Here is a 14,076-nt window from a genome sequence, read left to right on the forward strand (position 1 = left end):
AGGTGGTTGCTTCTTGCCCACTCGCCGGTATTAATTTTCTACCACCCCCCTGGGTCAATGTGAGACGGGAAGTGTCTCTCTCTGCCTAACATCAAAAAACCGTGCTAGAATTCCTCTGTTTATGCTTACACCCCGTATGCTCATATCAAGAAGTCTAAATAGTAGTCAAAGCTGGTAGCGAAGGGGATCAGTGCTCAATCCAGTAGTTCAGGTCGACCAGTCTATCTTCATCTGATGGAAATATTTGCTTCCGTATATGATAGACATGTATAGAGATATATATAAATTTGGAGCCGGTGGTGATATCAATCCCAGATGAGTATGGTAGCTGTTCGGCCCTGACGGCAGCTACGGATATATTTGATCCTGGCATACCACATTCATCCGACTCTATACATGTTATAAAGTTGTACATAGTTAGAAACGCTCACATTTCGCTCAGGACACGCACTGCTGTGCTCCAGGGGACTGCAGGTGTTTTGTTTCACCCGCAAATCCCGAGAATCCCGAAGAGGCAAAGTGGGTCGGGCGCGAGAAGGAAGAATAATGGCCGTTATTGAGGGCTTTTATTGAGGATCACTAACCACTAAGCTGAATGCGGCAAGATGCTCCTATCACCTCCGTTGTGCACATCTTCGGCCTCATATCCTGCTCATATCAGCTTAACAATCAAAATAAGCATTGCCTCCACCACGCCCGACGCGGCAAGATCCTCCGCTATGCGCGGTTGAGGCTGCACTACAATGACTTACACACCACTTTAATCCTGCAACCCCGCCGCCTCCCTTGTGCCGACATCCGTTTTCCCTCTTTCTGCCTGGCTTCATTCTCTCCTTCTGCCAACTTCTGTCTCTCCACGCTGGTGGTGATGGCCCACTCAGACCGGTCTGGCCTCGGCCAACTCTCGCTGCTCTGTCGGTTTCCCGATTATCCGATGCAATCTATCCCGGATCCCTAGTCTGGACGGTGATGCGTCAGTGGCTGTCTGTCTGTTTGACTGCATGTCTGGTATGACCGTTCTAGGCCGGTTGAACTGACATCACTCGCCTTCAAACCTCGGCAGCGACAATCGGCACTTAGCGGAAGGATGCTACCATTCTGAAGCTTGTACTTCCTTCGTGCTATTCTCATTGCTTAGTTGGTGTGTACCTGGGACCTCCCACGGTTAAGCATCCGGCCCGCATCTGGGCACGTCTCATCCCGTGGAAATCAGCCGGCGTGGCGTTGGTGCCAATTTTGATGCGTTATTATCGCTCAAGGCTTTCTCGACCTCTGCACGATGACGAGGAGTTGTAGCCAAGGGTGCTGCATGCCTGAGACGATCCCCTGTCAGGCTCCACCGTCGATCAGCACAAGTCGCCCTGTGTCTATTTTTTGCTGAATATGCTCCATTGCCCTCGGATGGCGGCATCGAGCGAAATGGTCTGGATGGTAGGCTGTCTGCCTACAAATACCCTCATGGGTCTCGCAAATTCGAGTGATTTGGTACACAGCTTACTTCTATATCTTCTCTGCCTCTTTAAAGCCCTTTTCAACTTGTCCTCCCTTGTGTTATATCCTGCGAACCTCGCCTCACTAAGAATCACCCATTAAATCTACTCATGGCAGACCAGCCCGGCGCAAGACTTTGGCCCGTGATCGTCGATCACCGCGCGCAATCCGCGCCGACTGAGCTCGTCGGTCTCATCCCCAAAGGCTCCGACGTGGCCGCTGGCTACGAGGAGTTGACCTTCGCCGGCCTCGCCCGTGCGGTTGATGCCTGCGCTCGCTGGATCGAGGCACGCATCGGCCGTGCCAAGCAGCCGGAAACCATTGCGTACATGGCCAGTAACGATGTGCGGTACTTGGTCTTCCTACTGGCCTCGCACAAGACCGGCTATCAGGTACGACATAGCCCTTCGCCATCCTGCCCCAATAACTAACCAAGTCCAGCCTCTGCTACCCTCCACGCGACTCTCGGACGAAGCCTACAAACACATCCTCACCGCCACCAAGTGCCAAAAATTCTTCTACACGCCAGACAAGCAGCGACGCGTCTCCGAGATCCAAACCGTGCAACCAGACACTAAGCTGTTCGAAGTCCCATCTCTAGTCGAGTTCCTCGAGACCGACAGCTCCCCCTACCCGTTTGAGAAGACCTTCAAAGAAGCGGAGGATGAGGTCGCTATCATCATCCACAGCTCCGGAACGACAGGCATGCCGAAGCCGGTCCCTCTCACGCACGGCTTCCTCGCGACGTTGGACATAGGAGCGTATATCTCGCGGCCCGAGGGCCGTCGATCTGCGCTGTTCAACGACCTACAGCCCGGCCAGCTGGTGCTGTCGACGACGCCGCTGTTCCATTTGATGGGTTTGATCGCGTTCTGTGAGGCGCTATTCCACGAGACCCCGTTCGTGATGTGTCCGGACAAGCCATTGTCCGTGGACACGATCGTCGATGTGATCCACGCCACTCACCCGACGGCCGCCCTATTTCCGCCGTCCATCCTCGAAGAGATCAGCCACTCGCCCTCGGCCCGCGCAGCCCTCAAGACGCTCGAAGCCGTCTACTTCGCGGGCGCACCGCTGGCCCCCGAGGTCGGCGACGCCTTGGAGGCGGACACCAAGGTCATCACGCTGATCGGATCGAGCGAGATGGGGGTCATCAGCTCGTTTGTGCCGCAGGGCGAGAAGGTCTGGGGGTATTTCGAGTGGAACCCGGCGTACGGGGTGGAGATGCAGCCGCAGGGTGACGGGTTGTACGAGCTGGTGATCCCACGGCGCGGCGACAGTCGACGCATCCACGGCATCTTCCACACGTTCCCACATCTCAACAAATACCACACCAACGACCTCTTCGCGCGCCACCCCGAGCGGCCCAACCTGTGGAAGTACCACGGCCGCAAGGACGACGTGCTGGTGCTGAGCAACGGCGAGAAGCTGAACCCCGTGACGCTGGAGAAGACGGTCGAGGGCCATCCGCGCGTCAAGCACGCGCTGGTGGTCGGACAGGGCCGTTTTGAGACCGCGCTGCTGGTCGAGCCGAACGCGGCCGTGGCCGACGAGACGGAGTTCGTGGACGCTATCTGGCCGACGGTCGAGCGCGCCAACGAGACAGTTCCCAAGTACGGGCGGGTGTCGCGAAACAAGATCCGGCTTGCGTCGCCGGCGAAGCCGTTCACGGTCACGCCCAAGGGCACGACGCAGCGCCGCGCCGTCAATAGCGACTACAAGGACGAGATCGACGCCATCTACGCCGCGGCAGCGGCCGAGGAGGCCGCCAGCGTGCCCCAGCTGCCCGCAACGTTGGACCTGGAGCACCTCCGCGACTACGTGCGCCGGCTGCTGGCGGACCTGCTCGCGCGGTCCGACCTCAAGGACGACGAGGACCTGTACGGCGCCGGCTTGGACTCGCTGCAGACGATTCATCTGGCGCGGACGCTGCAGAGCGCCGTCGCCACCCTCAGGGGGTCAGTGTCCGTCAACCAGCAGCAGATCTACGCGCACCCGACCGTCGCGCAACTGGCGCAGTACCTGGTCGACCTCATCCACGGCCAGACGAGCACGACCAGCATCTCGCGGCCCGAACGCATCGCCAATATGATCACCAAATACACCTCGCAACTCCCCGCCTACCGCCCACTTCCCGCGCACCTCCCGGCCAAATCAACCGTGATCCTCACCGGCTCGACCGGGTCCCTGGGAACCTACCTCCTGCACCGACTACTCACAAACCAATCGATCGCAAAAGTCTACTGCTTCAACCGCAGCGACAGCGCCGCAAGCCGACAACACGAAAGCTTCACAAGCAAGGGCCTAGACGCGGCCCTGCTAACCGACCCCAATCGCGTGGAATTCCTAACCGTATCCTTTGGGGCACCGCACTTCGGCCTCGCCGACACCGTCTACACAACCCTACAAGAAAGCGTAGACTTGATCGTCCACAACGCCTGGAAAGTCAACTTCAACCACCCGCTGGAGTCATTCGAGGACCCGCATCTACGCGGCGTGCTCGAGTTCCTCCGGTTCAGCAGCACAAGCACCTACCGCGCGCATCTGGCGTTCGTGTCGTCCGTCAGCACGATCGGGAACTGGACGCCTGAGATGGGCGCCGTGGTGCCCGAGACGCCGGTTGAGGATGTCGCGGCTGTGCTGGAGCAGGGGTACGGCGAGTCGAAGCATGTGAGTGAGAGGTTGTGTGTGGCTGCGGCGCGGGTGTCGGGCGTGCCGACGACGGTGCTCCGCGTTGGGCAGATCGGGGGCCCGACGACGGTGCTGGGTAAGTGGAATGTTGATGAATGGGTGCCGAATCTGGTGAAGACGAGTGTGGCGATGGGGAAGGTGCCCGCGGATTTGGGCGGGTATAAGGTTGATTGGGTGCCTGTTGTGAGTATACCTGTTCCTTAGGATGATAAGGATGAGATTGAAGGGAGGGGGCTGTGAGAGGCTTATACTGACTGAATGTCGTGCAGGACACCCTCGCGACCATCACCGTCGAACTCACGCAGACACGCCGCCGCGAACAAACCCACGACCTGCACGCCGTGTATCACCTCGTCAACCCGCACAAGACCGCCTGGGAGGAGCTGGTGCCTGCGCTCCAGGAGAAGTATCCGCACGTGCAGACGGTCGCGTTCGAGACCTGGCTGCGCGAGCTGGAGGCGGTGCGCTCGCCGAGCGAGGAGGAGGTGCGCGCGAAACCGGCGCTGAAGCTGCTGGACTTCTACCGCGGGCTGAGTGGCAGCGTACTCTCGGCGGAGATTGCGGTGGAGATGACGAGGCAGGGGAGCGAGACCATGGCGAGGTTGGGGGGTGTGACGGCGCAGTTGATGCGCAATTGGTTGGATCAGTGGGCGTTTTGAATTGCCCTTGCCTTGCCTTGCCTGGGGGGAATGCGCAAGGGAGGGGGTGCCTTTGTCTAACACATGCATGCCTGGGAAGGAGGGAGAGATTGATTTGCGGGTATATTTAGCATTAGAGCACAGCTTGCATATAGAGTATTTGGGTGAGAAGTTAAATGAAGATCGATACAGCAGTTGAGTTGTCCCTGGCAGATTGCGTCCTTGCGTGGGAGGGAAGTTAATTATAGACGAGGAGGGTATATAAACCCACCAACCCCAGGGCCATCATCTCAAGACTCTAGCTATCCAGCCCTCATCACTCTACTCCAAATCCTCAGGTTCGTCTCTTTCCCGCATACACATTCACGAGGAAACCATACCTAACCAACCCATAGTCCTCCACTCCACACCAAACCAAACCACCTACCACACCCCCAAAGCAAAATGAAGTTGACCACCCTCCTCCTCTCCCTAACCGCCACGGCCACGGCCACAACCACCTGCTACTCCGGGGGCCCCACCAGCGAAGGCACCTCGTGCATATCGAAGCTGGCGATCAAGGACTTCTGGTCCCTGTGGTACTGCAACTACCGGTGGAACATCAACTACGGTGACTGGGACATGTGGATCAACAACAACGAGAGCCACGTGGAGCGCGGACGTGTGGCCAAGACGGGCACGTTCAACGGTATGGAGGAGTGCCTGGATGCGTTCAAGGAGCTGGTCGAGCCGTGCTATGATGTCGCGCAGGGCGGATACCTTACTACCGCTAATGTGAGCTTGGAGGCCAATTGGTGTCAGTGGTAGATTTGTTGTGCCTCCTGTGAGGTTAGGGGGTGGGGGGCTGCTCATACTGGACAGGAACGTGTTGGGTAACGGGGTAATGGGGGCGAGATGTTGATAAAGGGATCGACGGGTATGTGGTTATGGTTATGGTTATGATAGCTATGAGTTTGATGCGATGGGATTTGATGTGACGTAATGGAATACACACATGTTAGTATCTCAACTTAGGCAGCTCCAAATGCTACGGTATGCATGGTATACAACCTGGACTATACGTATATCGTCACTATACACCCCACACCACTATCCTATATACACAGTCTCAGAGACCCCGACACCTAATCCTCATTGAAGTCATAAAAGCTATTCGCCGTCCACCCATTGACAGCGGTATAATCCGCCAACGGACTCGTGCCATGCAACACCTCATACCTCTTCCGGCCCGTACACGCCTTACTGCTACTGGTCGCATTCCTCGCCCCAACGGCCGTACACTTCCCGTCCAACAACCGCGCAATCTCGACACCGGCAGCCCGACCCTCAAACCACGCGCCGTGCAAGAAACCAAAGTACCCGGGACTGGTGGCCTCGCCAGCGAACCACACACGGTCAACATTCGCGCGCAGGTTCTCGTGCATCTCCAGGGTGACGGCGGGAGGCCAGTTGGAGTAGGAGCCGTAGGACCAGGGCTCGGTGGTCCAACGCGGGTAGTGGAAGGCGACGGGGTCCGGGACGGTGACGTTGGGGAACATGGCGCGCAGCACGGCGAGCGCCTCCTGCTTGGTCTGCTCGTCGGACTGGCGCTCGGCGCGATGGGCGAACTCCTGCGTGACCGTCACGAAGATGATGCCGCTGTCTTCGAAGAAGCCCGGCGTGCTGAGCGACTGCCAGATCGGATACCAGCCGCGCGTGACTGGGTCGGCGTACAACAAATACTGCGTGTCGGCTGGCCAGAAGGTCTCGTTGAATTGGAAGAAGATCTTCGTGTACGTGCCCATTGTGAAGGCTTGGATGGATTCCTGCTTCCATTTGGGAAGGGCTGGGGTGAAGGTCACGGCATCGGATTGCTGCAGGACGCCCAGCGAGAAGGTCGTGATTGCGTACGCGGCTTGGATGCAGTCGCCTGACGCGGTCGTGATGGTCACGCCGCTGGGCGTGTAGCTGATGTTGGTCACTTGCGTGTTGAGGTGCAGGCGGCTGTCATTGCGGCGCAGGAAGGTCGACGCCATCCCGTCAATCAAGGCACTGAAGCCCCGTGGGTCGGTGACGAAGTTGTCTTCGTCGCTGAAGCCGTTGGACGTCAGGTTGGAGCCGGCGCACCCGAAGACGAAGGAGCTGTCGGCCGGCATGTACGCATCTTCGAAGTCTGGAGAGGTGAGGTGGAGTTAGTGAGCGTTGCGTTGAGGCACTCTACATGAACTTACCCCAGGACCACCAGTCTACGGCTTGCGCCTCCATGTCCGTCATCTTGGGGCGCCATCCGGCCATCGCGAGACCGGTCTTCGCCGTCGGATCCTGCAGGTTCTCGGTCAGGATGACGCCGGCGTTGACGTTGGCGATGTCGTACGCCTCGTCGTACTCGTCCAGCAGGTACGAGTAGTCACTGTAGCCGTTGTGATTGTACGTTGACAGGTTGCTGTAGTTGGAGTAGATGGTCGAGAGGTTATACAGTTGTGCCTGCGATCGTCAGCTTTGCGCGAGTGTGTCAAACCTCATGACGACTCACCAGCGTCCAGACGGGATTTTGCGGACCCCCGGGTGTTCCTAGACCTTGCACCTGCGACAGTTAGCTGAGGTTGTTGATGCTCGTCGTCCGACCTACCCAGTTGCAGCCGTTCTCAATAATATACGGCGAGCCATCCTTCTTCTTGCCGAACGGCTGGTGCCACGCGCGTCCGCCAATGCGGTCATTGTACTCGAGGATCACAAAATCGTCCATCGAGGCGTTGTGCAGCGCTTGCTGTTAGAGTCAGCTACACTGCTCACGCATGTCCGATCGTCCAAACCCACCGCAGCAGCGATGCCCGCCATACCACCACCACTGCGTCAGTCAGCGACGTTCTTTCTTCACAGCCCGAGAAACATACAGGACCACAACGGTGGTCTGCTTGCATTGACCCTGATCACGGGCATGAGCGACATGGGCAGCAGTGGGCTGGATGGCCCACGCCCCCAGGAGTGCCAGCAGGAGAGACTGCATGGTGTGAAGAAGAAGGTGGATGGGGGAGGAGCTGAGGGAGTCAAGGACTGGGCAGCTGCCAACTTTATAGCGGACAAACTCAATAGTCCCGGTGAACACCGAGAGAGAGGGCTTTCTTCAACCCACCTACGCAACCCAAAGCTGGCGAAGCTCAACACGGCTGAAGAGCTCCACCGACGGGGATTATCAACTTATCACGGTTCTTATCGGAGAATCTAAGCACATTCGGGCAAGTACAAGCGGGTCCGGGAAGAACCACAGATTGACAGGTTGAAGATGCGCTTGGACTTGGCAGATTTGAGTGCGGAGCGAGAGAAAGGCGTTGTTGAGGAGGAGTAGGATGAGGATGAGGCCGAAGAGCCCTCTGACCGGTCAAGAAAGATATCCGGTCTTCGCCAGGACATGAGGCATCATATTCCATTGCGCATCGTCTCTGAGCTCAGAATTCTTGCATCTAACACAGTCAGCGCCTCGTACTCCGAGTCATTCGTCACCCAAACTCAACAGGTAATCCTCTGCACAGCTCGGCGATCATCACCACTAGTCTCAGTTTTCCCCGCCTGAAGCAGGGCAAACCTGGCGAGCTGAGCTCGCAAGTTCGCAACAATACTTCCTTTTCGGACTTGGTCTCTGGTATTTAAATTGAACCGCGATAAGGGCGGGCAGACCTCGGATGATACCTTACTCCCCAGCAGTGCTTCCTTATCAGTGACAGCCAGTCCCCGTAATTGGTTGTTATCGCCGGACATTGTCTTGTCGTCAATCCCTCTCCTGAGCGCCTTTCGTCTTCCCTCTCGCCACTCTGGTTGTTTGTTCTTTCTGCTCTGCGCTGTCTTTTTTTTTCTTTTTTTTTTTTTTTTATTTAATTTTTTTTTTGCGGGCTCACTTTTCACCCGACTATAACTACTCCAAGTCCCTCTCGTCTCCATCCACGATGACGCTCGAATCTCCACATGGACCATCCCGCAACCGGCGATATGGAGAGCCCCGCATCGCTATCAGTCGGTCGCTCGCTCGATCGACTCCACATTAGAAGTAATCATGAGGATGGGCTAGATGATGAAATGATTAACAGTTGGGAGGTGGGCAGTGCTGGATCCTTGGTTCACGGTTATGACCGCAGTGTGGGGGGGCCTACTGAGCCTACTGCAGTTTAGACTTGACTCTAGGAGAATTCTGTCACTGGATGGATGACTGATGAGTGATACTGTCAATAACTAAGTACTACAGATGTTGCCTACTGTCAGATTTCCCAAATAGTCTATAGACAAGGCTGCCATTGTGTCCCCCTGGTTTGATAATGAGCCTCTGCCCCAAAGCGCTTAATTTAGATAATAGGCAACACTCCAGACCCCTGTCAGTTACTTCTCATCCACTCGCTCATTCATATACCTATTCATTAAAACTGAGAGCATCCAGACCTCAGCTAAGCCCCGCCATGCAACATGACAGCGCCAACACACGAGCCCGGGCGCGGGCAGGCGCATCGACGAGCCCTACGGAAATCGGCTTGGCAGCATGATTGGACTTTATCATCGGGGAGTGTCGCAACTGACGGCGGCTAAGTGCACCGCCAGCAAGGCTGCAGGCGATTTCAGTCGTCCTGTATAATAAAGGCTATCGCCAGCCTCACGATGGAGGTCTGGTTTCCTGAACCTCACCCGTAAAGAGCGCGATGGCCGACAAACTGCGCACCAGCTCTTCGACAGCCCGATCGGAGCCGAGGATCTTCGAGGAATGTGGTGAGTTCTTGTCTTATATATTCCAGATGAAGAGATTGCTGATGAAGGTGACAGAGACAGACGGCTGGGTAGAAAGGCACGTCTCGCTGCTGGAATTGGACGTCAAGGTGCTCCCAGCCCTACTACCCCTTCGATAGGCCGCAACAATACTAATTGATTGACCTCTGAATAGAACCCACGCTACTCCACCATCATGTACTCCCCCCCCCTTAATCCCCAAAGAAACAACCCACTAAATTATAAAACCCAGCTTCGCAACAGCATCAGACTTCAACAACCCCGAACACCTGTCCCTCTTCCCGCCACGCTTCCAACCAACAATAACCGACGACCTAAACGGCGCCTTCGAGTGCGAAGACATCCCAGACGAAACAGGCCAATTCTTCACGCAGCATACCTCATGGTCAACCTACAAGATCAAGCGGGTGCTACAACCAAACCAATACCACTGGACGCAAGCCACGCTACTAATCCACTGGAACTCTCACACAAAGATCCAAATAATCTACATCATCGACCTTCCCGGCGCGCCGCGCGAGTTTTTGAAGACTGTCCCGCCGGGGCGGCTGCGCGCCCACGATCCCTACGCCTGGCATGCTGCGTTCGCGACGGCCATGATCCCGGAGTATGATCGGTCGATTTGGGGGCTGAGGCATTTGGTGCGGGATATTGAGAAGGTAAATAAAAACCCTCTCGAAGAACCCATCCCGACTCCGAGGTCCCTCCCTGTTCACAAAGTGACTCGGAAATATAAAATCATAGGGAAGAGTCGACCCCTCAACCCTTACCCCGGATTTCTTCCCGCACCTCCACGACATCGCCCGACATATCTTCCACGCCAACGAGACGCTGGAGGTCGCCCAGCATACGCTGGATAGTCTGGTGAGAGAGCAGATCCGGTCGGCGGGGTTGTATCATGGCCTGCACGCTGGGGCGAACTCGCAGCAGCAGCACAGCCATACCCATACCCATACCCATAACAACCACAATCATAACGACAGCAATACAAGGACCATCTGCAATGCCCCAACCAACCACCCCTCCACGCTACAAACCGAGCGCTCCCTGCGCTGTCTAGCGAAACAGCTTCACGCACTACATACCCGCAGCCGCTCGTTGACGGAGCGGTTGCATAACGAGATAAATCTCGTGAGTCAGTCCCTTTTTCCCCGGTCCCCGCTTCAGTTCCGACTAAATTAATGCAAACGCAAACGGTAGGGCTTCAACCTCGTCTCGCAGCGGTTCGGACACGACGCGAAATCCGACTCGGCGATGATGCGCACCATCGCTGTTGTCAGTATGGTTTACCTGCCGGGGACGTTTGTGTCGGTGAGTCAGTCTTTGCTGTTGCCTTTTTGGTTTCCAGGGTCGGTATCTGGGGATAGTAGGTCGAGATTGGTTTATAAGGAGTGGGTTGAAGCGGATGAGCGTCACGCTAACATACCGTACAATCACGCAGGGCCTCTTCGGGACCAACTTTTTTAACTTCACCGACGGCGACGAACATACCTGGTTCATGGCCGGCTCGTTCTGGCTGTACTGGGCTGTGACGATCCCGCTGACGCTGGCGACCATGGCTGTCTGGGCCTGGTGGCATTATCTCTCGCCAGCCAAAAGGAACGCGAAGAACCCGGTCAGAGGGCGGGTCGAGACGGCTTGGTTGGATTCGAAGGGTATTGTGTGAGTACGGTGAGAGAGCACACCGCTGGAGATGAGGTTGGTTATGAGCAAGAATAAGTGATGATTACGAGGTGGACGAGTTGATGTATAACGGAATATGATTAATGAATTGGGTATGCACTAGCTAAGTCATATGGGAGCATTCAGCTCCACATGCTGAATCGGAAGCTACGGAGTAGCTGGGTTGAAACCCGGAAATGCGACCGTCTATCGGTTTCGTAAACCAGGTCTAACACATAGCAAAATCGGGGGTAGATCGGGGATAAATCTTTTAACCACCAACAACGGTTGGTCATAGTGTCCAAAAGATGACCGTAGACCGGCGCACAGGCCGGTCTGTTTGGGCTCACTGGCCCTTGGAAGGAAAACACATGGGAATCCCTGAGAAAATGGATGCTGGTGTAGCGAGAAGACGACTCTCTGCTCATCTCAGCTTACACTGCTTTCGTCTGCCCCATCCGGGGATTCGTCCACACCCGATGCGGGAGTGGTCTCTGGTGGCAAGACCCAAGTCACAAACAGCGCGGCGGTCTCCGTGGGGAGCGTTACGCCCCGAGCCTGTGCCGTGGAGCGCACGGTTTCCAGTATAGAGCCACCCCCATCCCACCGCCGCGTCAACGACTTGGCGGCGACACACAGGGTAACAAACGCCTCACAATTTTCGGGCTCCTCGAGCCCATCCAACAAAGCGAGCAGGGCCCCTAGCAAACAGGGCCCGTTACTGTCCGGCATGCGCTCGACGCCCCAGCGCGCACGATGGATGCTGACCAGATGGGCGATGTTGCGCGCGGCCGAAAGCCGGACGGCGCGGGCGTGTAAACCCACCCGGTCGGTCGGCGAGGGCGGTGTGGCCGACAAAACCACCCCGTACAGCGTCAGCACGATCAGATGGTAATACATACTATCACAGAGAGTACGGTGAGTTTCCAATCCAACCAGGCGGGCAGCAAAAACCTACTGCAGACATAAAATGTGCGGCGCCTCCAAGCGCGTGCCTTTCAGACATGCCGGCCATTGATCCGCGCAATGCTGGAGATGTTCATGCAAGACCGTTACCCGTTCTGCCAGGCCGGCGCGCGGTCGCGGGCTAACTAACCGGGTCACCTCGTAGGCGATCGGTGTCAACGTCGAGAGAGCAACGAACAGACAATCCGCATGGCCCGCGATGCCGGCAGCGGGGTGGGGATAGGGCCGCCAGGTATCGTCCGGCCCGCCCTCATGGCGCAATGGCGGCAGACGGTGACGGTCCGGCACCGGTATCGGCGGGCGGCTCCGGTCGGTCAGGGCATGGATCCTGGCCGACGCGTCAGTGGAGCTCCTTCTCAAAGACCGGGCGCATGGGGCCGAGGGAGGGAAAATTCAGAGATCGGGTGGAGGGTCCGTACGTGGCGACGTTGAATATCCCCCAGACGGTCCGGTTGAGCCCATGGACCATGCGCAGTGTATCTAGGTCGGGGTTGACGGCGAGGGTCGAGTTTCTCTGTAGCAGTTCCTGCAGTGCGTAGGCGAGCTGATTCCGATAGATCCAGCCCTGGCGATCGCGACCGGTCCGAGCAGCACTAGGTTTGGATTAGCAAGGATAGGAAAGGGACGGGCGCATGTATGACATACCACGACCATAAAACGCCCAAGCCCTGCACGGTCGGCAGAGTGATCCGTCCGGCCTCCTCGTCCAGGAGTCGTTTCGCTTCTGCGTAGAAATGGGCGCCCTTCGAGACCGCATCCCCGGGGGTGGTATACGCCTCCGGATAGTCCGAGTAGGTCTGGGCTGATTAGTCCGGCACGAAACACACGGAGACACGTGCTACCTACACATGCGTCGGCGAGGATGCAGTTCACCAGGAACGGAGAGCAGAACCGTCCGGAGCGCTTGCCGGTCTGCATCTCCCGCATGAACAAATCCCGATCGATCCAATTGCGAAAGGGATGCGACCAGGTGAACCAAAGCGATATCAAATGGGAAACAAAGTGTGAATCGGGGACCACCGAGGTCCAGGGGTGGGCTGGCACCAGGTATCGTGGCGAGTCGGCGATACGCTTGGCCTCGAGCACGCGGCGCATCGGTCTGGAGCGGTCGGAGGGCTGGTGATGATGGAGCTCGCGGGTCAGTTGAGCTAGGTCGGGCGTCAACGCCAGTTCCGACTGCGGGAGATGGTGGAGGATGTGGTGGCGGATTTCTTCAAAGGGGGCATCGCTGCGGATGAGGTCGATGAGGGGCAGGATATCCTGCTCGTCACCGTCGCGGAGCGCCCCCACGAGGCGAGCCAGCAGGTCCTCCTTGTCGACCAATTCGTCGATCTTGCGTTTGAGGGCGCCTCGACGACGTTTATCGGCGCTCTTATCGAGGGTGCATTCGACGTTGCTCTTGACGCAGCTGGAACAGGGGACGGATCCGGTGCACTACCATCCAGCTCCCGGTCAGTGTCTGTGCGTGTTCAAGGGAGACCGGGGAGAGAGGCGAGAGCGGAGACGCGACGTGGCATACCTTTAATTTGCGCGCTTTGCAGGCGGCACAAGCAGTGCCAACATTCTTTCTGCGATGTCCGCTGTCGAGAGCAGCGTTTGCACCAGCAGGGGCTGGAGCCAGAGGGCGCGACTTAGTATCGGACATGATGAGGATCCATGATTAATCCAGCCGGACGGAGAGGAGCGGGAGGAGGGAAGGGGAGAGGGGAAACAGAACGAGTAAATATGAAGAGAAGGAAGGGAGGAAGAGAAGGAAATGAAGAAGAAGGAGAAAGGGTCGAATGAGACAGGGCAGCAAAGTCGCGAGAGAAAGAGACAGTATGCAGAGCAGGTGGACGAAGAAACGGAGAAGGAGGAGGAGGAGGAGGAGGAGGAGGAGGAG

General features: G+C 57.1%; 6 protein-coding genes across 6 annotated transcripts; 3 read left to right on the forward strand and 3 right to left on the reverse strand.

The window, feature by feature from the left end:
- The first annotated feature begins 1,493 nt into the window (after nucleotides 1-1,493).
- On the forward strand, nucleotides 1,494-4,987 carry BO97DRAFT_444895 (putative NRPS-like enzyme). The gene is made up of 3 exons (XM_025698500.1): nucleotides 1,494-1,883; nucleotides 1,933-4,365; nucleotides 4,452-4,987. Exons 1-3 carry the CDS (start codon nucleotides 1,602-1,604, stop codon nucleotides 4,839-4,841), a joined length of 3,105 nt encoding a protein of 1,034 aa, XP_025549413.1. The 5' UTR covers nucleotides 1,494-1,601; the 3' UTR covers nucleotides 4,842-4,987.
- A 152-nt stretch (nucleotides 4,988-5,139) lies between these two features.
- BO97DRAFT_479477 (uncharacterized protein) lies at nucleotides 5,140-5,701 on the forward strand. The gene is made up of 2 exons (XM_025700700.1): nucleotides 5,140-5,158; nucleotides 5,216-5,701. Exon 2 carries the CDS (start codon nucleotides 5,265-5,267, stop codon nucleotides 5,625-5,627), a length of 363 nt encoding a protein of 120 aa, XP_025549414.1. The 5' UTR covers nucleotides 5,140-5,158; nucleotides 5,216-5,264; the 3' UTR covers nucleotides 5,628-5,701.
- Nucleotides 5,702-5,944: 243 nt separating this feature from the next.
- Nucleotides 5,945-7,806, reverse strand: BO97DRAFT_349932 (putative flavin containing polyamine oxidase; the record flags this gene model as incomplete). The annotated part of the gene is made up of 6 exons (XM_025691934.1): nucleotides 5,945-6,972; nucleotides 7,031-7,283; nucleotides 7,333-7,383; nucleotides 7,429-7,566; nucleotides 7,617-7,647; nucleotides 7,694-7,806. 6 exons carry the CDS (start codon nucleotides 7,804-7,806, stop codon nucleotides 5,945-5,947), a joined length of 1,614 nt encoding a protein of 537 aa, XP_025549415.1.
- A 148-nt stretch (nucleotides 7,807-7,954) lies between these two features.
- Nucleotides 7,955-8,937, reverse strand: BO97DRAFT_144732 (uncharacterized protein). Its single transcript, XM_025690129.1, has 2 exons — nucleotides 8,312-8,937; nucleotides 7,955-8,260 (listed from the first exon to the last, which is right to left on the reverse strand). Exons 1-2 carry the CDS (start codon nucleotides 8,766-8,768, stop codon nucleotides 8,217-8,219), a joined length of 501 nt encoding a protein of 166 aa, XP_025549416.1. The 5' UTR covers nucleotides 8,769-8,937; the 3' UTR covers nucleotides 7,955-8,216.
- Nucleotides 8,938-9,445: 508 nt separating this feature from the next.
- On the forward strand, nucleotides 9,446-11,397 carry BO97DRAFT_407127 (uncharacterized protein). The gene is made up of 7 exons (XM_025695581.1): nucleotides 9,446-9,548; nucleotides 9,603-9,655; nucleotides 9,721-9,743; nucleotides 9,799-10,225; nucleotides 10,311-10,697; nucleotides 10,767-10,877; nucleotides 11,008-11,397. The coding sequence occupies exons 1-7, from the start codon at nucleotides 9,482-9,484 to the stop codon at nucleotides 11,230-11,232; spliced, it is 1,293 nt and encodes a 430-aa protein (XP_025549417.1). The 5' UTR covers nucleotides 9,446-9,481; the 3' UTR covers nucleotides 11,233-11,397.
- Nucleotides 11,352-14,036, reverse strand: BO97DRAFT_394796 (putative C6 transcription factor). The gene is made up of 6 exons (XM_025693999.1): nucleotides 13,714-14,036; nucleotides 13,041-13,628; nucleotides 12,840-12,991; nucleotides 12,614-12,787; nucleotides 12,187-12,522; nucleotides 11,352-12,129 (listed from the first exon to the last, which is right to left on the reverse strand). The coding sequence occupies exons 1-6, from the start codon at nucleotides 13,837-13,839 to the stop codon at nucleotides 11,658-11,660; spliced, it is 1,848 nt and encodes a 615-aa protein (XP_025549418.1). The 5' UTR covers nucleotides 13,840-14,036; the 3' UTR covers nucleotides 11,352-11,657.
- Between the last annotated feature and the right edge of the window lie 40 nt (nucleotides 14,037-14,076).

The sequence above is a fragment of the Aspergillus homomorphus genome, assembly GCF_003184865.1.
Source record: "Aspergillus homomorphus CBS 101889 unplaced genomic scaffold BO97scaffold_31, whole genome shotgun sequence".
NCBI classification, from domain to species: Eukaryota; Fungi; Ascomycota; class Eurotiomycetes; order Eurotiales; family Aspergillaceae; genus Aspergillus; species Aspergillus homomorphus.